The sequence below is a fragment of the Panthera pardus genome, unplaced genomic scaffold (assembly GCF_024362965.1).
Source record: "Panthera pardus isolate Hobbes unplaced genomic scaffold, ASM2436296v1 HiC_scaffold_10, whole genome shotgun sequence".
In the NCBI taxonomy this organism is placed as follows: domain Eukaryota; kingdom Metazoa; phylum Chordata; class Mammalia; order Carnivora; family Felidae; genus Panthera; species Panthera pardus.
Window position 1 is genome coordinate 98,945,125 of NW_026526655.1, and position 22,554 is coordinate 98,967,678.

Consider the following 22,554-nt stretch of genomic DNA (forward strand, 5'->3'; position numbering starts at 1 on the left):
CATTTTGTCTCCGGCACTGCTAGTTGGGTATATAATTATAACAGGTTAGGTCAATTGTGTATGTACTAGAGCTAGTAAGTAGATAATTAGAGATTAAAATCTGCCTGTAGTGACTGCAAAGCCACTAAGTTGTAAGGCTTCCACCAAATTCTTCGAGGGCAAAAGGATCGTTTTAGCAGTTCCAGAACTATATCACTCCAGAGTTTAATTTTTATGGCTAATGTTCTCAAACTTGAGTGTGCCAAGGAATGATGCACAGGGATCATGGAGAGCTTGTTAGAGGAACAGTTGTTCAGCCTTTCCACAGAAACTTAGTAGGTCTGTGGTAGGGCTGAATAATTGGTATTCCTATAATTGCAGAGGTGACACTAAAAATTATTTGAGTAGCTCTGACCTAGGGAAATGTGTGTCATACTTTAGCATGGAGCAGAATCCTCTGGAAGTCTTGTTAAAATGAATTGTTGGGCTTATCCTGGCCGTAGAGATCCAAAAGGTCTGGGGTGGGACTGAATATTTTTTTATTTCCAATGATGATATTTATTTTCAGATGATATTCAGCAGCATCTAAAAGTCAGCTTTGGAGTCTGCTGGTTCATGGACTGCACTGAGCTAAGGAACTATCTAAATGGATTGACAGAAGCACCCTACTAAGAATCCCAGTTTACAAAATATAAAACGTTTGATCAAAATAAGTACTTCACTTAACCTGGAGTTCTCCATCAGTGAGGTAGCAAAAAGTGACAGACTGTGAATGACATGAATTTTATGGGAAATTTTAAGAAGTAAGTACAATAAGTAACAACTGATTGTGATACCTAAGAAAGATGTTAAGTACAAGGATAGAAGGAAAAGTAGGCTGCTTGAAGGATACAGTGATGACCTTTAGCCATCTGTCTACTTAAAGATCAATTTTTTTTCTTTTAAAAATAGCTTGTCTGGGGCACCTGGGTGGCTCAGTCGGTTGAGCATCTGACTTCAGCTCAGGTCATGATCTCACAGTTTGTGGGTTCAAGCCCCATGTTGGGCTCTGTGCTGCCAGCTCAGAGCCTGGAGCCTGCTTCAGGTTCTGTGTCTCCCTCCCTCTGTCCCTCTGCGCTTGTGCTCTGCCTCTCAAAAATGAATAAATGTGAAAAAAAATTCAAAAAATAGCTTGTCCATGTGTTCTCTTTTTAACATGAACATATAAAATTGCTAGAAAATTTGCATGATATCAAAAGTGGAATTGGATGATATCACTGGAAATAATGTTCATGTAGAGCACACAGGGCCAAGGGCTGGGGAACTTCACTGGCCAGAGGTAAACCTGAGAAGGAATCAGTAAAGACAATGGTGAAGTGGCTAGCAATGGATTCAAAAAACAAAAATACAAACAGGAGAATGCGGTGTTGCAGGAGCCGAGAAAATATTGTCCTCTGAGGATTCATTGGTTAATGGATGATAATGCTGTAAGAAGTCATGTATTAAAATAGAAAAATTGTCTGATGTGGTACCATAGAGACCATGAAGACATCTCATTTGAGTGTTGTGTGGAACCCTAGTTGCCCTTTCTTACAGAAAGAAGGTATAATGAGAAAATGGATGTCAAAAGTAAGCAATTCTGTCTATGTGTTTGTGTTCATGGGTCTTTTTTCTTTGAACTGTTGTTTCTAAGTTTTTATTAATATCACATGTTTATTGTTAGCACAGATTTAGATTATGTTTCAATATCTGGCATCCATCATTATTTTTCTTTGTTTCAAAATTATTCTATTTTCATATGGTTATTTTTCCAGATGAATTTAAGATCATTTTATCAGTTTAAGAAAATCAAGTTCTGTTAGGATTTTTATTGGAATTACCTTAAATTTTTAGCTTAATCCAGAAAAATGAACATATTAACATATTGCATTTTCTTTACCGGGAATTCATTGATTCCCTTCATCTTTCAAGTGGTCTTGATAAATCCTCCAGTAAAATTTTGTGGTTTTATTTCTTTGGATACTTAAACTTTCTAAAGTAATTAAAGTATTACTTTAATTTGTTGCTATTGTGAATTCTTCTGTTATCTACATTTTTAAAACTGTGGCAAAATATGTAAAACAGAATTTCCCATTTTAATTCTTTAAAAGTGTATAGTTCTGTTATATTAAGTATATTCACATTGTGCAACTTTCAACACTGTGAATCTCCAGAACTTTTTTGTCTTCTCAGACTGAAACTCCACATACACCAAATAATAACTTCTCCTTTCCTCCTCTCCCTGCCCTGCCCCCATCTCCTGGTAGGCATCCTTCTCATTTCTAGCTCTATGAACTTGACTTTTCTAGGTAACATTTATAAGTACTTGTATAACTGGAATCCTATACTTGTCCTTTTGTGATGGGCTTATATCACTTAGCATAATGTTTTTAAGACTCATCCATGTTATAGCATATATCAGCATTTTCTTTCTCTTTAAAGATAAATAATATTGCATTGTATGTGTATAACATCTTTTACTTTTCCATTCATCATTGATGGGAAGTTGGATTGCTTCCACTTTTGGGTTACTAGCGAATAATATTGTTATGAATGTGAATGTGCAAATATCTCTTCAAATCACTGATTAATGATAGCTCCCCTAATCTCTCTTTGGTTACTATTTGCAGGTGATATCTTTTCTACCCTTTTGTTTTCATCCTAGGTGTGTCCTTAGATCCATAGTGAGTCTTTTGTAAACAGCATATACTTCAATCCTATTTTTTTTCCTTTTAACCATTTTGCCAATTTTTTTTTTAGGGTGCTTGATCCATTTACTTTAAAAATAATTACTCAGGGGCACACCTGGGTGGCTCGGTCTATTAAGCATCTGCTTCTTGGTTTTGACTCAGACCATGATCTCACAATTTTGTGAGTTCAATGCTCTCATCGGGCTCTGCGCTGACAGTGTGGAGCCTGTTTGGGATTCTCTGTCTCTCCTTCTCTCTCTGTCCCTTCCCCACCTGTGCTGTCTCTGTCTCCCTCAAAATAAATAAATAAACTTAAAAAAATTACTCAGGGAAGGACTTAGAATTGTCACTTCGTTTGTTTGTTCTATGTCCTATAGCTTTTTGTCCCTCATTTCCTTTTTACTACTTTCATTTGTGTTTCATTGGTCTTTTTGTGTGATGTATTTTTACTCCTTTCTCATGTCCTTCTGTGTTTATTTTAAAGAATTTTTTTGTGCTTATCCTGAGGATTATACATAGCATCCAAAAGTCATAACAGTCTATTTTAAGCAAATACCAACATAACAACAATTGCATACAAAAAGTCTTTCATAGCACTATCCTTCCTACTTTGTTATTAATGTTATAAATTATATCTTCTTATTGTACACTTATCATGTAGACTTATAATTATTTTCATATTTTTGTTTCTTAAATCCTGTAAAAGACCAAAATGTGGAATTAAGAGCCAGAATTACACTAGTCCTATTTTTTATGTCTGTCCTTATATTTGCCATTATGGATGAAGTTTGTATTTTCATATGGCTTCAAGTTACTGCCTAGCACCTTCTCATTTCAACGTGGCCTGCTTTTAACATTTCTCATAGGGAAAGTCTACTAGCAGTATGCTTCCTCACTTTGTTTCCTTTTCTTCTTCAAAGGACAGTTTTGTTTGTTTGTTTTCTTTCAGTGTCTTAAATGTGTCATCCCACTGCCTCTGTCCTGCAAGCTTTCTGCAGAAATCCTCTGATAATCTTAATGTAGATACTTGTACAATATCTTGTAAAGTGACTTGCAGTGAGTCACTTTTCTCTTCACTCTTTGATATGTCTTTGGCTTTAAGTAATTTGGTTATATGTGTCTCAGTGTGGGTGTCTGTGTTCATCCTGCTTGGAGTTTATTTGTGCTTTTTGTGTTTCTTGTGTTTTGATATTCACATCTTTCCTAAAATGTATAAAGTTTCAGTCATTATGTCTTCAAATAAGCTTTCTGACCCTTTCTCTCTTCGTTCTTTTGGGATTCCTATAACATGTATATTCATTTGTTGGATGGTGTCCATTAAGTCCCTTAACGTCTGTTCACTTTTCTTGAGTCTTTTTTTTCCTTTTGCTCTTCACACTTAATAATTTTAAATGACCAGTCTTCATTGAGTTTTTTTCTGATGTTTGCATCTGCTATTGAAGTCCTCTAGTGAGTTTTTCAACTGAATTATTGTGTTTTTCAACCAAGGATTTCTGTTTCTGTTTTTTTTTTATAATTTCTATAGTTCTGTTGGTATTCTTATTTGACTTATATATCATTTTTCTGATTTCCTTTAGTTGTTTGAGCATATTTCTGATAACTGCTTTAAAGTCTTTCTCTAGTAATTTTGAAGGCTTTGTTATTTTACAGTGGATTTGAGAAGATTTATTTTGTTCCTTTGAACGCACCACTTCTCCCTGATTCTTTGTATTTCTTGTGATCGTTTGCTGCAAATAGGGAATTTGAAAATATTGGCATCTTTCTCAGTCTTTGTAGACTGGCTCTGTGCAGAGAAAGACGTTCACTAGTTAGTACAGTATGAAGGTTCAAGATCTTCTCAGATCTTTTTGCAATATTTTGCTTCCTTGGGCTCATGTGTGCATTTCCCCCACCCACCCTCCACAGTTCCCCTGTGTATGTGGGTATTTTTAAATATTGTGATTATCCTAAGGGTTTCACCCTAGCTTTTTCTAGAGGACTTAGGTGTTCTGCTGTGTTTCTCTGCCTATAATTTCTTGTTCTCATATTCTGCATGTCTGTGGTTCCACGCAGTTTTAATGTACCATGTACCACTGCCTTCCAGGGATTCTTATCTCTGCAGCCATTTCTCTCTGATCTCCAAGTCATGCAAGACAGAAATCAATCCCTCAAATAGCCCACAGACAGACCAGTGGGCTTCTGTGGGAAAAAAATTAGAATTAGGCTACTTCTTCTTGACCATACTTCACTGTGTTGGGGGCAGTGGGAGGGTAGGGCATTTTAAAAATGCCATGAAATTTCATTTTTTAATGTGGCTTTTTTTTGATTGGGCTTTTGCTTGATTGCTGCAGATCCTTAGCTGGTTTGCAGGGCTCCCACAAACTATTTTAATCAGTCTGTAGTTGTATAGTCTACTTGATATTTGTGTGGGGAAGATGGGGACTTAGAGTTTCTTAGTCTCCTATCTTGCTGATATCAGATCTATTTGTTTAAGTTTATTCATTTATTTTTTAGAGAGCATGAGTGAGGTAGGGACAGAGAGAGAGGAGAGAGAGAGAATCCCAAGCAGGTTCCACACTAGTAGTGTAGAGCCCTATATGGGGCTTGAACTCATAAACCATAAGATCATAACCTGGGTCAAGGTCAAGAGTCAGATGCTTAACTGACCGAGCCACATAGGTGCTCCCAGATCTATTTTTTTTTAAATTGCTATGTTTTTTAGTTGTGGTTTTGAACTCTAAGCATGTTCAGATTCATAGATGCTCAAACTCCTAAATCATGATAATAGGAATGTAAAGCTATTACTACATAATATATTGATGATGCTGTCATCCTTGTTTTCTTTCTAATTTAATGATGATCCATCTAGGAGTGTGTCACCACCATCATAATTATTGAGGAGAGATAAATGTCAAAGTATAATTGAGATAATCGCTAGTTCTTTTATAAACAAATTAATGGTGAACAAATAAAACAAAATCAGAAAAAAAAAGTAAGGCAGATAGCAATAAAAGAGTCTTAATTTGCATATCTAACAAGCCCCCATGTGGTGGTGATGCTATTGTCTATAGTTCACACTATGAGTAGTAAACACTGACTAAACACTGCTTCATCTACATTAACAGCACAAAACTATAACAAGTATAATTTTGAAAAAATATATAACTTGTGATCACACTTTAGGGGTGCCTGGATCGCTCAGTCTCTTAAGCATCTGACTTCGCCTCAGGTAGTGATCCCAGCATTGGAGCCCCTTGTTAGGCTCTGTGCTGACAGCTTGGAACCTGCTTCAGATTCTGTCCCCATCCCTGTTCTTCAGATTCTTGCCCCTCCCCCACTCACACTCTGTCTCTCTCTTTTAAAAATAAACATTTACAAAACATCAAAAAAAAAAAATACACACTTTACTTGGTATAGTCCTCTAATCAGAGAAGCATGATGAATGAGAAAATTGTGAATGACCATGAATGTATTTAAGAAGCAGTAGGCGTTAGGGGCGCCTGGGTGGCTCAGTCTGTTAAGCTTCTGACTTCAGCTCAGGTCATGATCTCAGTCTGTGAATTTGAGCCCCGCATCAGTCTCTGTGCTGACAGCTCGGAGCCTGGAGCCTGCTTCAGATTCAGTGTCTCCCTCTCTCTCTGCCCCTCCCATGTTCATGCTCTGTCTCTCTCTGTGTCAAAAGTAAATAAAAACATTTTAAAAAAAATAAAAAAATGAAAAAAAGAAGCAGTAGGCGTTAGAGGCACCTGAGTGGCTCAGTTGATTGAGCCTCCAATTCTTGATTTCAGTTCAAGTCATGATCTCACAGTTTGTGAGTTTGAGTCCTGCATCAGGCTCTGTTCTGACATTGTGGAGCCTGCTTGAGATTCTGTCTCTAACCCCTCCCCTGCTCCCATGCATGCTCGCTCTCTCTCTCTCTCTCTCTCTCTCTCTCAAAATAAATAAAACTGAAAAAGAAGCAGTAGGCATTATAAATATTAACCACATATTAGATATGAGATACAATCTTTATGATTATATTTTTATTGATATTCTTTTTTAAAAGTCTATTTATTTTTGAGAGGAAGAGAAAGAACAGGAGCAGGGGAGGGACAGAGAGAGAGGATCCCAAGCAGGCTCCTCATTGTCAACATGGAACCTGATGTGAGGCTTGAACACGTGAACCTTGAGATCATGACTTGAGCCAAAATCAAGAGTCCAACACTTAACCAACTGAGCCACCCAAGTGCCCAAGTGATAGTCTTAATATATGTGTTGTGGGGTACTATGGCTGTATCTCCTGAAATTGGACAATATTTAAAGATTATTTAATTAAGCTCCTGCATTTAATTCACTAAAATTTTATTTCATTAGCTTATTTTTATTTAAAGTGAGTTTAAAATTTCTTTATGTGCTATGTTTTTAAGAGATAGTATTGAGAGAGTGGAGGAATTTAATAAAATTTGGAACTTTTCCTTGTTTTAGTACACTCCGAAATATTTTTTTTTTAATGTTTATTTATTTATTTTGAAAGAAAAAGCATGAGCAGGGGAGGGGCAGAGAGAGAAAGGGGGAGAGAGAAACCCAAGCAGACTCTCAGCACAGAGCCTGATGTGGGGCTCAAACCTACAAACCATGAGATAATGACCTGAGCTGAAATCAAGAGTCCGACACTCAACTGATTGAGCCAGCCAGTTGCCCCCAAAATGTTTTAAGTGGTACAAGATTAATTGTTTTTTGAAGACAAAAATCTGTGGTCCTCTATTTTGGGGGAGATCCTTAAAAATCACCCCAATTTTGTTTATTGGTCTGTTCCATGTTGTAAATTTTGTCAATTGGTTTTGCTAAAAGAAAAAAAAAAAAAAACACACTCTGTTAAACTTGCCAAATACCTAAGCATGTATTTTTATGGACACTTCCCACTTTTTTAAAAAATAAAATCTGTGATTCCTTTTTTCATTCCAGATTTTGCATAGTTATGTAATCTCAGCACATCCAGCACCTCATATTTTACAAAATGCTGATTGGATGTTCAAAGGAAATTTTTTATATCATTAAGGAAGTTAAAACTTCTCCCCTCATTTCCCATGGAAAAATTTTTATAATTTCCTGTTTTAACCGTATTTATACAACCTTGTATTAATTATATTGGTCGTTAGCAAAATCTTCATTAGAGTTTATGCTCATTGGGGACAGTTCTTATTTTAATTTGTATTCCTATCTTCATCTAGTTTAATCTTTTACCCACTAAAATACTCCCGTATATTTTGTGAAATAGAATTGTTTAAAGATAATTGGCCAACTGTTGATTCCCTACATCTTAAGGTTTTTCAAACCTTAATCCTAATCATCTCTAATATCATGAAATAATATAGAACATTTGAAAGTATTTTAACTTTAAGATATTTACTAATTATTTGGTATAAATGTCTGGATTCTGTCTAACCTTTTCATTGTTGAGAATGTGAGCACCATGAGTAAAGTAAAATTATTTAAATAAAAATAATTGAACTTCTGAGCTATTTAACAGAAAATGAACTAGTAGAATGTGTCATACCCCTCTTTTTTTTAAATTTAAGGACCCCCCCCTTTTTTTTTAATTTAAGGAACTTATTTGAATTCATTTCAGAAAACATTAACACTTTGATTTTGTGAAGACTTCAGTACAGCAGAGAGTTTTGAAGTAATAAAAGAAGTATATGTAGGGGATAAAATAAAAGTGAAGAGTTGAGTTTTCGGATGGTTGGTATGGTTGTATTGAGAACCAAGCTAAGAATCACTGTATTTAATACTAATATTCTAAGCCTGAAAATCTAAGTTCTCCTTTTCAAATAGCGATAAAGATATTTTAAAGAATCTTCCCTGTGGTTCTCAGAAAGTAGACATGTGGTAGAAGAAAATCTATTTTTATTAAAATACACCCACATCTAATCTACAGACATAATTCAACATTATGATTCTCTCTTTGAATCTTCCTCTAAATGTTATCACTTTTTGAGACTATTATAATATGGAGGGATCATATTTCTTCTCATGGTGCATATGGCAGTGAATACATTGTAGTTGTCTAAGGGAAAGTACAAGTGGGATATATAAGTTTAAAAAGGCCCTCACATTTTTTGTATTCTTTACTTTTTAGAGAAGATAGGATCACTTTGGCTTTCCCCATTATTTTGCAAATGAAATGACATATAAATTTTATATGTTTTTTGTGTGATTTCCAGCACTTTTTTCTTTGCACTTGAACAAATAAAACATGCATTTTGATTTAGGTCAACTATTTTTTTAGTGGACAACCTTGTCATATAAGCTCAACTGTTCTCTGGAAGGTGATGAGTAGATAGGCTGTCGATAAAACATGAATAGCTAGGTTACAGACCCATTTCCTTTCTAGTACTGACTTGTCTCTTGATAGTCTCAGCACTGAATATTATCTGGAATTGGACACAAATGTTTCAACTGATGCATCCGTCTACTAGAGAACTAATTTACAAAAGCAGCTCTTGTATGGATTATTACATACTTGTCTTTGTATCTTTGAAGGTACCTCAGACCTATTCTGTGAATATGATTTCCAGCATGGACTCAGTTCTGCCTCCACAGCATCTAGATGACCTCATTGCCAACTCCTTAAGATGTTTTCTCAGGTTGCTGCAAAGCACCATACCTGTTCTGTGGGCCTAGCAAGTGAACTTAATTGGTTTCGGGTATTGGCTTGTAGAAAGTCCTTGAAAAGCAAAGCCAGTTAGGACCACTTTCCATAGCAATGGAAATTATGAAGTTTGTTGAAGAAGTTAACTTGAATGTTGGCAACTGCATTTTGGAAAGCTAGCATCAGATAAATGAGGCTAAAAATAACTGCAGAGAAATTAATCTTTAGCAAGTAGCTACATTTTAAAAGTTCGCTCTTAATGTGTATTTAACTAATGGCACTGTATCTCTATCCCCCTTTGGGTTTCCATTTATACCACTTAATTAATTGGGCAATTATTTTCTAAGCACCTATTAAGAGAACCAGAGATTGTTAAGCGGTTTGAGAAATCCGAAGTTGTCTAAGATGTCATTCTTACTTTAAGCAGATAGTGACTTTGACAGGGATATGATGGCTTTTTACATATGGCTTTAAGCATTATCATGAGAACCACTACCACTACCGTCATCATTATCTTTATCATAGCTGCTATCATTCATTCATTTGTTTTAGAATTATCTATGGCATGCCTAGTATGTGTCAAACACTTTTCCCAATCCTGGGGATACAGCAAATGTACTATATTAATGACACCATGATGTTTCTATTCTGGAGGGGTGAGAAGGATAGAAGGAACATTTAAACACCTTAATATATATTCTTAAATAGCTTAATATATTACTATAGATACATGACTAAATATGACTTGTGATATACCTAAAATGATAATGCTATGGAGAAAAAGAAAAGGGGAGGGAGCCGATAGAAAGGATATGAAATGTTACTTGAGAGAGAGTGGTCAGGAAGGAGCATCAGAGATGAGACTTGAATGTAGAGACAGAGTGATCTAAGTTAAGTGTGTTGAGGAGGAACATTCCAAGCAGTTCATTTCATGTGAATTTTATTGCGAGTAAGAGTTTTGTTTGAAGAATTGATTTTAATCCTTACATTTAAAAATAATTACATTATTACTGCATTTGTTCAGATAAACCCCCCCCCCCCAAAAAAAAAAAAATCTGAGGCTCAGAAAAGTACATCTTTGCATTCTCACAGCTGTTAAGTGATAGGGGTGGATTCAGCCTATTAGTACAATGTATTTTAGGCATTTTTTTTTCCAGAGGAAGGGAAATCATATGTGGCTTGCATAAGTAGGTGAAATTCGGAAGAGAAGAGACATTAGAGCTGGATGTTGAATGATGGGCAGTGCCTGCAAGTGGAGGCATGCAAAAGGGATTAGATGGGAAAGAATCAGGATGGAAGGTGAGGTGAAGGCTGAGGCATCGGAGGCATCTGTGCCAAATGGTTACCAGAGCAGTATGGGGCTGTGTTCCTTCTCAAAAGGGATCAAGCTGGATGAGGAGACTGGAGCTTGGCAAGAGACAAGTGTTAGGCTAAATTGTCTCATTTGCATTTTGATTATTTAGCTAGTACTGGGTCACTAAAGGACTTTGTGTAATAAAGGGACAGAAGTAAAACCATGTTTTATAAATATTGCCTTGGTAAGAGATGGAAAGGGGAGGATTTTATTAGGAGCTCATTAAATCTGCAGTTCCAAAACAGACTAGGAGATGCCTTGGGTATTGATGAGTCATCTTAAAAGTAGCCACACATTCTTATGTGAATCACTTTATGAACAGGAAAAAAATTTTTTCTTTTTTTTTTTTTCACTCAAATGTGTTTCACCATTTTAAAAATGGTATATTTTCCCAGTCCGCCATGACTAGGGAAAATATAAATTTATTGGAAAGGCATCACACAGCTTTTCTTTAATTGTGAATTTTCTCAAATAAAAGGTGATAAAGTACAACTGTTACTATGTCGGGGTCCACATCATTCCTTGACTCATTGATTTATTTATTGCTTCATGCATTTATCCTTGACATATTTATCTTTAGAACATCATATTTAAGTGATTAAGAGCCAGAGCTTATGGACTGGACCCTGAGATCCCCCACTTATTAATTGTAAGTGGGTTTTTAATTAATCTCTCCAAGTTCCATTTTTCTCATCTGCAAATCTGTCAAAATAATAGTAATCACACCTGATTTTTCTGAGGATTGTGAGAGATTATGAACATAAAATATTCAGTATAATACCAAACCTATAGTAAGATATCTAGGCTATTATTACTGTTAGACCACTTTTGGTAGACATTATATGGTTACATCCTATTCAAAAACTGAAAAGCACACTCTGAAGTCATTTCTTTAATAATTCGCCTTGTGTTTAAGAGTATGGTACCCACTGGATAACTAGTTTGTGAAAGCATCCCATGAATGCTCCTGTTAACCACTATCTTGAGAATGTAGAAATCCTATCTTCCCTCTATATGCCCATCAAGCAGGAGGTATAGAAGAACATGTTGTTCAGTGTTCAAAGACAGGGGCTCTGGGGATAGCCAACCTGCAGCATCTCCTTTGTAACAGAGTGTCCTGATGGCAGGCCCTGATATCCTTAGAACTCTCACCATGCAAGGAGGAAGGAGGTTGCAGGTAGTTGCTCAGGCAGGTTGCTGTGATGTGCACACTTGCTGCACTTAGATCCCAGCAGCAGATGCTTGTCCCATTGGCCACTCATGGACTCCCTGTAAGGAAGTTTCCCCAATCAAACTACATCTCAGTTGCTGTCTCTGGGTCTTGTCTTTGGCCTTACTGGACCATGACCCACTCTAGGCTTAGAGTCTGGTGAGGTGGCTGCCTATCCAGTGAGGAGGAACCAAGATCAGAATCAGTAGATTTAAAATTATAATTTACTCTCGATTCCTTTACTGGAGTGAGATGTCAGTTATAATTGCTAATACATTTGACCCTTGAATAATGTGAGGGTTAGGGACATTGGCCCCAGCATAGTCACAAACCCATGAATAACTTTCGATTCCCCAAAACATAACTACTTATAGCCTACTGTTGACTGGAAGCCTTACCAATAACATAAACAGGCAATTGATACATACTTTGTTTTATGTATTATATAACTGTATGTGTGGGTGTGTGTATATATGTATATAAACGCATTTCTTACAATAAAGTAAACTTGAAAAAATAAAATGTTAAGAAAATCATAAGGGAGAGAAAACACATTTACAGTAAGTACTAAACTAAAAAAATCTGTGTATAAGTGGACATGTGCAGTTCAAATAAATATGAATGGAGATTCTAACCAAAACTCAAGAGAAATAGGGGTGTTGGATAACAAGCATTAATAAGCATAGAAAAGAGGTATAGAGTGAGTCATTAAAAAAAGAATAGAATGGGGGTGCCTGGTTGAGTGCCTCAGTTGGTTCAGGTCATAATCTCAGGGTTCATGGGTTAGAGCCCCACATCAGGCTTTGAGCTGACAGTGTGGAGCCTGCTTTAGATTCTCCATCGCCCTCTTTCACTGCCCCTCCCCCCCTCGTTCATATTCTCTCTCTCTCTCTCTCTGTCTCTGAAATAAAAAAAATAAATAAAAAGAATTGATCTCTGCTGGATTTGGTTCATCAGACTGAAAGACACAGCAGTTGATCTGAGAAGGGGAAAAACTAGAACAAAACACCTTTCATGCACGTTCTCTTCTTACATTTATTTAGGGTTTAGTTCTTTACATCCAAAGTATTTATGGCAGAATTGGAAGCCCATATCACTATATGAAAATGTGCTCAATGTTTTAATCTGTGAGTCATAGGAACCCATTTATAATTTACTAAATGTTTGCTATCCTATTTATCTTTGTTTAAAGCAGAGCTACTCTGAGGCTTGTTGAGTGATCTGTGCACACCTGGTGAACTGGGTACCTTTACATTTTGCTTCATTTGTCTTACAAAATAAAAAATTTAGCTAGTTTTGAATAAAGAAGTCTTTGTTGGGAAGGAGGAAGAGAAGCTGGGAGATGGGGTAGGAAGAAAGAAATGAGAGACTCAAGGTTTCATAAACTTCACTGCAAAGAAAATCTGGCATTCGTTTCAAGCCAGTGTGGGGTTTGCTTTGCTTTGGGGAGTTATGCTCACACAATTCTAGTCAACAGGGTAGAACACAGATCATCTGAAAAATGAAAAGCTTTACTTGATGTATTGTGAGAGATGCTCAAGTTTATCCTTCCCCATCCATCTTCCTCCTTGCCAATATTAGGCATGCTGCCTAGGGAGAGGATGCTATCAACCACTGATATAGAAGCACTCATTTAATTTAGTTACTACATCCTGTTGATTTTTATGAGTGGTGGGGGAGCCGTTTAAAAAAGACCTGTTGTGTTGACAGATGTGCCCTGCTCTGCAGCATGGGGCATTTTGAATGATTTTCCCATCTCTAATCTTTCCCCCCCACTATCCAGTGAGAAAAGTAGTCCACAGTGCTTGGGAAATACTTGTATCTAAATCTTTGTCATAGGTTCCATTGTAGTAAGAAAAAAATGTAAGTGGGTGTACTTTATTTCCATAATTATTTTGCAGAGTACTTTGGCCATTGTCCTAGTGTTTATAGTCAATGCATTTTAACTCCATCTACATTTTGGACAGCAGGCCTAAAGCTCTGTTGGTTTATCTCTTAGAGAAATAAGATTACCACCACCACCCCCCCCCCCCGCAAAAAAGATAGCCATTTATAATATATTCACCTTTGAATAATTAAAGGAGCTACTGAAGAGGAAAAGGATCCTAATCAGCTTTCAAACTGTGATTGTGCCATGCAGTGAATTATTCCTTTATGAATACATTTCTTTTGGAGCATGTATAATTATGAAACTTTTTTTTATTTTTTCTATCTCGGTAGGAACTGGGAAGTAACAGCCCTCCACAGAGAAACTGGAAGGGAATTGCTATTGCCCTGCTGGTGATTTTAGTTGTATGCTCACTCATCACTATGTCAGTCATCCTCTTAACCCCAGGTAATCTGTCTTTATTCCTCTCTTATGATGGTATTGTGGATGATAATTTCACATTCAAATGCCTTAAGAGGGTAGCCATATGTGGTATCTTAAGACACATTAGCACCAGTTTGAATAAAAAAATGCATAACCAGACATTTTGCAAATGGCACCGTAATTCTGTGGTTCAAATACCAAGCAAGATATTTTGGGGAAACTGAAATGTAAAATATATACGTTGAGAATGCCAAGGAGATTTTTGGTCTCCATTACTACTTAGAGACTTATGTTTGTCAGTTGATAAATGCAGGGGACATTTGACTTCTATTGTGGGTTGAAGATGAGGGGGTGGAGTCTGGAAGTTCCCATATATAGGTGATAGCTCGACTATAATGATGGCAGTGAAGGAGGATTTGAGAGACAATGAGGGTTTGATGAAAAGAGAATGAGCTAAGCCCCTAAGTGCTTCTTTCTTCTGTTCCTTTCTTTCCTTGTAATTTTATATTCCCAGTTTCCCCTTGTCTAAAGAACATTGCCAAATTGCCCTTGCAGTGATCTTTAAATTGTGTCCTTTGCATTAAAGAATTTAACACTAATATATAAATTATCAGAAGGCTTAATTCCTCTTTGGGGATTATTTCAGTACCCAGAAGTTTTACTGTTCTTTAGTAGGTGCTGATATTGGAAGACAGCGAAAGGCTGCTGACTTTTAAAACTCCCCAAAATATCTTCTAGGAACAAATCCATTTGGTATGCTATTACAACCTGCCTGTCTAGCTTCCTCAAAGACTGGACACCCATATATTGCTCAGCATTATAAAAAATAGTCATTTTCTGGGGTAGGTAGGATTGAGCTAGTCCAAAAATCAACTGATATAATGAAGTTACAGCCTGTTGTTGAATATTACGTATTTACACTTCATTTCTTGCCCCAGTTTTGTTACTTAGTCCTTAAACATGTTGGACTTATTTCCCATGTAAAAAATGTGATTAACAATAACAGCTCTCTTTCAGAGTTATTTAGTCAACTAATTATGGTGTCTAATTATACAAATGACAATATCAATTATTCCAGTATGGTACTTTGTGAAATCTATCATCCTGGTAAAAATATTGGCTTTGAAATATAAATTCAGACAAATAGTTTGTAATTATTATTTAGCATATGAAGAGACTGAAAAAGAAACTAAGGGAATCGGGGCAGGGGGAAGAAAGCAAAAAGAAAGAAAGAGAAAGGAAGAAGGAAGGAACTGAGAGAGAGAGAGAGAGAGAGGAAGAGGGGAAGGGAGGGAAAGAGAGAGAAAAAGAGAAAGAAATTCCTTGATAAGAGCTGGCTTATCCAAAATTCTCTTCAGAAACCCTGTCTTATCTGCCTCATTTATACATCTGCAATCCAGTGTAATTGAGCAATGTAATGGCTCTAAGTTGTTGCAGAATGCCAAGAATCTTTGTTAAATGAAAATAAGCTTATGTCCGACATCATGTTTGTCTTAAACGTCAGAATTTTAATGCAATTACTAAAAAATGAATGAGTTGAGTGTACTGTCTTCTACTGGGGACTCTTAACCAGATGGAGAAATTGGTGCCCTCATGCCTGTGTGTTTCTCTTGAACTTTCTTCCATCTGATTATAGTATGCTTTTCCAGTGATTTCTTTTCTCAGATTTTCTTGTTTCTCCCTGAGGCTATAGTGATACTTGGAGGTCTTTGAATGTTTGGTATAAGCAAGACCTTATTGGGTTGGCCACTGACAAAATTAAACTTCCTCTACACAACCTTTTCCGTGTTGTTCAGTATAAAAACAGTATGGCTGGCATCACTTTGTCATGCACTTATTCTCTATTAAAACAAGGGCTCTGAGCAAGGCACACCTTCGTTTGAGTTCTGGCTCCTAGTTTTGTGAAGTTAGCCAGTTATTGAACCTTGTCTGCCATTTCATTCTTCTGTATTATGGGCACAACATATAGTGCCAACTTTACAATGTTATTATGAGGGAGAGATGAGATAATATAATTCAAGTGTTTAGAATAGTATCTCGCACCAGCGTTGCTATTCCTCTTATTATTGCTATTATTCCGTACTTATTGACCACCAGACATGATGCCAAACACTATATTACATGAGGGAAATGTCTAAGAAAAAATAAAAGTCTCTCTGGAATATGGATCTTCTGTGATTTCAAGTTTAAATTATGGCAGGTGGAAAGGGACTAAATATTTAATCGGAGTCAGTCTTTCAGTAGTCTGTGTTTTCATTCATTCATTCATTCATTCACTCATCACTAATTAATTATGGAGTTCTTACTACATTCTGGGTGTTGTGGGTAGCTGGCCTTGCTCTCCCCTGCTTTCTATCCATCACCTTCAACCCCCCTTTTTCCTAACTACACACACAAACAACCACAAATCCTCAACCCAAAGACTTAATTTCATATAAGATTAATCACATGTTCATATGTCTTTGGGTTTTACGGTTATTTTTGTCAAGAATATAATGATACAAAACAGGAGTCAGGATGCTGGAGTGGAAAAAGTTTTGCTGCAAGGGATAGTTAAACTGTGTTATGCACTCTCTGTTTGCAAACTCAGAGCCACCAGAGACCTGGGAAATCCTAGAAACTGAAGAAGTAGATAGGTGTAGTCAGAGTGGTTAGGAATTTATTTGAGTTATGAACAAGTAAATACCAGCCTAGTTACATGACCTTCATGGTGGGTTCAAACCGAACATAGTGAAATAGAAGGCTGGAGGACTAATAGTTTGTGGCCTAAGATATGAGTCCAAAGCCTTGAAGTGCTTTTGCTTTCCTCATGAGACAGGAAAAAAAAAAACACCCTGCATTTGTTTAATCTCTGGTTCTGAGGACTAGAATGTGCATTGAGACCACTAGTGTAGACTTTGATGCCACACGTGTGTGTGCCTGTGCATGTCTGTGGTTAGAATCTAGTGCTCTAATTACACCATGTCTTTCCTCTTCTGACTGTCAGGTTTGAGACCCCTCTGCTGTACTAGAATAGATCCACAAAGGAAAACACCGAACTAGAAACATAATATACAACACCCCCTTCTGTTGTTCCCTTTGTCCACCAATAGTCTCCAAGGCCAGATTACTAGGGAAAACTACACAACCAGATGGAAACTTTTAACCAGGAAGGGGAATCTATGTCATGAGGGGAAACTATTGATCCATAAATCATTCAGCAAAATACTAGACCTCGAGAACTAAGGGCTGACTCTAGAACAATCCTTCCAGTAAGAGTGGGGGTTCAGAAATCCATATGCCTTTATAGCTATAGAATCTGGAGCAAATCACTTATCTCATTTGACATCAGGTGCCTGGTTGAAGAAGAGGGTATTTTTGGTTCACCAGACTATCAAGTGATCTTTTGAGGTTTATTATAGCTCATATATCTATGATCTAATCAAATAACAGCAGTAACAGCAACAGAAATAATGGTGGTCTGTTTGGTGACAAATGTAGGAACAGATTAAATCTGGTGAACTCACACTAAGCCTCTTCTACTTTGAAAAAATATTTAATGTCTTTTTTGGGTGGGTATTGGAGAGGGAAGAAAATATACAAAAAGTTATCTAGTCTAAGAAATGATTTAGAAACTGTTTTGCTCAAAATAGCATCCCATTTTGGAGGTAAGTGCTAAGGAATGCAAGCCTATAACCAGAGAAACACATGTTCATTGTAATTTTGGTTTGATTGCAAATTTTATTACAGAAGTAATTTGACACAGGTGTCTTAATTTCCAAGCTTGTCAGCAACTTCCCTGCCTGGTGAAGAGAAGTCCTAATTATATTTGAAGAGTGGGTTAACCATTCAAGTATTTCTTTAATAAGTAACTATTTTTGAAAGGAACAAATTATTCACTTCATTTTTTCTGATTAAAGGGCAGACTTATTTAGATGCATTGATCAAGCCTACATATTTTTTTGTTTGTATTGAATTAAAAGAGCACCCATGTTTATTTTCAGAATATGTAACTGTAAGATCAATACTTATACTGTGCAAATATATGAGTGTACATTCATGCTTAGAGTTGTGGAAAACAGTCTTATGTAGCCATGCATGCATTTTGCAGTCTCATATTTATATTGAATATGTAGAATGAGAATGATCATAATCCAGAAACATTTCTTGCAGAATGTAGTTACCCATTGTGACCAGTTTTGAGAGGAGAGACACATTTTATGAGTTAAAATGTGTTTACTGGAGAATATTCTTTAAGCTTTCAATTTGGTTGCCATATTGAGATAGCCACCTGTGTTGACTGTGTATAATCTACCAATTTTTCAGCTAAAGTGGCCTGTTGCCCTTTGCTTGGTGTCTGCAATCAGTCAGTGTCAAAACAGGGTCATCGGCTTAATTTATCGTCATGGCTGACTAAAGACAACATTGTAAGGCACTGAAATCGTGTCTTCATCATTAGCTGTAGCTCATTAGGCAATTTCCCATTCCTTTAGTACCCTCTTTAGGTGAGCATTCTTGTCTGGTCTTTGCAGGTCTGTCAGAGCAAAAAAGAAAACAAGCATTCACATATAAACTATCGGCATTCATGCATAAGCCATCAGAATTCTGCTTGATCTCAGTTAAACAAGAATTTAATAGGGATCCTCTAGGACCCTATAAACATGCTTTTATTTTCACTTCTAGAAGTATCTCTAATAGTAAGGATTTTACACCAGGCTCAGATGCCCTGTTGGGAAAGAATTTACCCATGTTCAAACGGCCACTGTGATGTTAATAGTTAGGTAAATCTTTATGTCAGGTAAGGATTTGATCCATGAAGTTAGTCTCAAAGAGTTCACTATAACCAAGATTTAGGACGTAGAGGGAACCAGAGAAATTTAGACAAAGTTATCCAGAAAAACAAAACAAAATATAGAAGCAAACCTTTAAGGATGCATACTTGTCTTTGAAGAAATGCCAACTTTCCTATATTTTTCCCCAAAGAGTACGTAATCCTATCCTTTATGCCTCATCATACACCAACTTAGAGAAAGTGCAGTTTTCTAGGTAATACAGCTAAGGCCAGGAGAATTTGACTTAGGTGCCTAGTTTGTGGAGAAAGTATAGCAGAGCATGTGATTACATTGACCTTCAATTCAGACTGCCAAGTTCATGCCCTGGCCTTGATAGGGCGGTAAGACTTTGAGGTAAAGAATTCTTTCTTCCTGTTGTCTTTTTTCTTTTTTTCTTTTGTTTGTTTGTTTGTTTGTTTTAGAAAAAGAACTATCTGACCCTTTGAAAGGAGGCTTAAAAAAGATTAATCTGTTCCTAATTATTAAAAAAATAATTTTCTAGAAAACATTTAATAAAATTAAGTATTTTATTGGAATGGTGACAGCTGATTAGTTATTGTTATGCAAAAACTCAAAATGAATTTATTCTCATTACTATTATGTTCTACCAAAATAATCGCTCCTGGTTATAGTTAGTTAAAATGTCATGTCATATTATGTTGCAAGCAATCTCTTGGCAGCTGCAATTTAAAAGGTGTCATTTAAGCATCTGACCTGTGTTTTAAAATGTCAAAGCAACAATTAAACTATCCCATTATGCTTTTATGAGAGGGAAATAATGTTTTACAGATTTTAAGATTTGCATTACTCACTTGTAAACATCAACATCAACCAAGATGCAAATTGTTTATTTTATTTTGTTGAATTAAAAAAAAAGGAGATATGTTGTATTGATAGTCATAAGCTAAATTGTCTCTGCTTGTTTTTCCAAGAACAGCACAGATGAACCCATTTGAATATGGTATTACCCAGACATAATCAGGCTGCCAGAGAGAAAACAATGGCAGATTCCAGCAGTTTCCCCCTGGATTACATGGGTTATTGTTCCTTTTCTAACAGATTTATCTCTGATGTTGAATGAAAAATAATTTTCTCTGTCATTAATAAAGTAAGAGTAGTTATACTTTTTTGTCTTTGCTTTACAGTTACATTTCTATTTTTAAGTCAAATTTGACTTCTTAGCCTCATCTTTTTGTATTGTCTAATCAGATAAATAATGGATTTAGTTTACATTATGATGTGTTCAATTTTATCAGTCAGAAGAGAATCTGCTTTAACAAGCTACATTTATTATCTGCTTGTTACAAGCCAGATATTGCGCTAAGTGCTTTGCATGTACTATTTTATTTATCCTCACACTACTAATGTGAAATAGATACGATTAATTTATGCCTCTTCTACATTATTCAGTTGAGTCTTACAGGTTACAGTAAATTATCTCTCATAGGACTGGAACATGGAAAAGCTGGATCACTTATGCCAGGGCTTTTCGGCTCTAGCTGGTGTCTTAACCTTTGAATATAGGTTAAGATATATTATTGCACCCATGGCAAGTATAGGCAAGAAACATGTCAGAAAAGAAAGAGAAAAATGAGTTCTGCTTTATTCCACCCCTGATTTTTTTAAATAAGTGAATTGATTCTGTACCTGCCTTAAAGGGAGTGCATGGCAGAGAAGGAATAAGCTGGGGTAGACAAGGGGTAAATGGGAAGGGAGTGCAGAAGTGAGCATTTGAAAATTATGCATGTCAGGAGCACCTGGGTCCTTAGTCGGTTAAACGTCCATCTTCAGCTCAGGTCATGATCTTGCAGTTCATGAGTTTGAGCCCTGCATTAGGCTCTGTGCTGATAGCTCAGAGCCTGGAGCCTGTTTCAGATTCTGTGTGTCCCTCTATCTTTGCCCCTGCTCCACTTACACTTTGTATCTCTCTCTGTCTCTCAAAAATAAAAACATTAAAAAAACCCTGACGGATTCCTTTAAAAAGAAAAAGAAAATTATGCATGTCAATTCTGTATAAATTCTTTTTTCAGCTATTATATTTTATTGGAACCTCAATATCCATGATAAAATATAAGTGCCCACTTCCTTTTCTAAACCACATCGTATAACAATTATTTATATGTCACTGTACAACTTTAAATATTTTGTTATATTTTTTCTATGAAATATAAGTTTTAGAAATATGATAGCCTGGCCTCTAAAAATGGGGGGAACAAGGCAGCCTGATCCCTCAGAAGCAAAGTTTCTTTAAAGGAGGGAGTTGCATTCAACTGCTTATACCCCTGGGGGAAAAAAGAAGACAGCGTTCACCATACATTTGCCCCCTGTATTTGTAGGGGCGGGTATTTTAATCTGCAGTTATTTGCCAGGGACTTTATCATCCAGTTCTCTGTGTTTGAACTGTAACTTAAGATCTCCCATCCTAGAATTCTTTCATTAGGTGTGAGAGGAGACTCTGTGAAAACAAATGAAAAAAACAGACAAATAAAAACCTTAATTAAATAGCCTTTTAAACTAAATAATATCCCAATTTATGCCTTTGTTCATAAAAGTGAAAATTTAGTTGAAACAATTTCAGTGAATATTCATTGCTTTGGCCTGTTTTCACCAATATTTCTCTTGTTCTAAGATTGTTCTACTAAGTGTAGAGTCCATTTGAATAAACTCTAGAAAAACTGGAATCATTAAAGTGAGACTTGGGAAACATCTTTATTCATATGGAAGACACTTCCTTAAATCTCTGCATTATTACAATTTGCACTTTGAATATGGCATAGAAGGTCTGTAATCCTAGATTCACAGCTCACCTTGCTTTTCCTGGGACATTATCTGTAATTATGTAACATTAGGAGAACAAGGCCAGTAAGAATACTTTCTTTTTTAATTCTTTTTATGTTTATTTATTATTGAGAGAGAGACAGAGCCTGAGTGGAGAGGGGCAGAGAGAGAGGGAGACACAGAATCTGAAGCAGGCTCCAGTCTCTGAGCTGTCAGCACAGATCCCGACATGGGGCTCAAACTCTTGGACTGTGAGATCGTGACCTGAGCCGAAGTCGGGCACCCAACTGACTGAGCCACCCAGAATACTTTTTTGCATAGATTATAATTCAACATTTAGGAATTCTTCTTGCTCCAATTATCTTGTCTCTCCCAATCACATTCATTATCTTTATTCTTTGACTCAAAGCCTGATGTTGAGAACAATTTTTATTTTACTACAGTGCAATTCTCGGAGCGCCTGGTTGACTCAGGCAGTAGAGCATGTGACTCTTGATCTCAGGGTTATGAGTTCAAGCCCCACGTTGGGCATGGAGCCTGCTGGAAAAAAAAAATGAAATTCACATTTGAAACTATCAATTTTAAAGTGAACAATCCAGGTCACCTGGGTGGCTCAGTTGGTGTCTGACTTGATTTTGGCTCAGGTCATGATCTCACAGTTTGTGGGATCAAGCCCTGAGTTAGGCCCTGCGCTGACAGCACGGAGCCTGTTTGGGAATCTCTCTCTTCCTCTCTGTCTCTATGCCATCCCTGCTCACTCTCTCTCAAAATAAATAAATAAACAAACTTTAAA

At 36.4% G+C, this 22,554-nt stretch overlaps 1 protein-coding gene across 2 annotated transcripts in view; it reads left to right on the forward strand.

Annotated features, from left to right (window-relative positions):
- Positions 1-22,554, forward strand: part of DPP10 (dipeptidyl peptidase like 10) — a 634,998-nt gene that overhangs the window by 131,256 nt on the left and 481,188 nt on the right. For both annotated transcript variants that reach the window (XM_019469320.2, XM_019469321.2), the window contains exon 2: positions 14,082-14,196. In XM_019469320.2, coding sequence (XP_019324865.1) covers positions 14,082-14,196 — 115 coding nt within the window. The remainder of the gene's footprint in view (positions 1-14,081; positions 14,197-22,554) is intronic.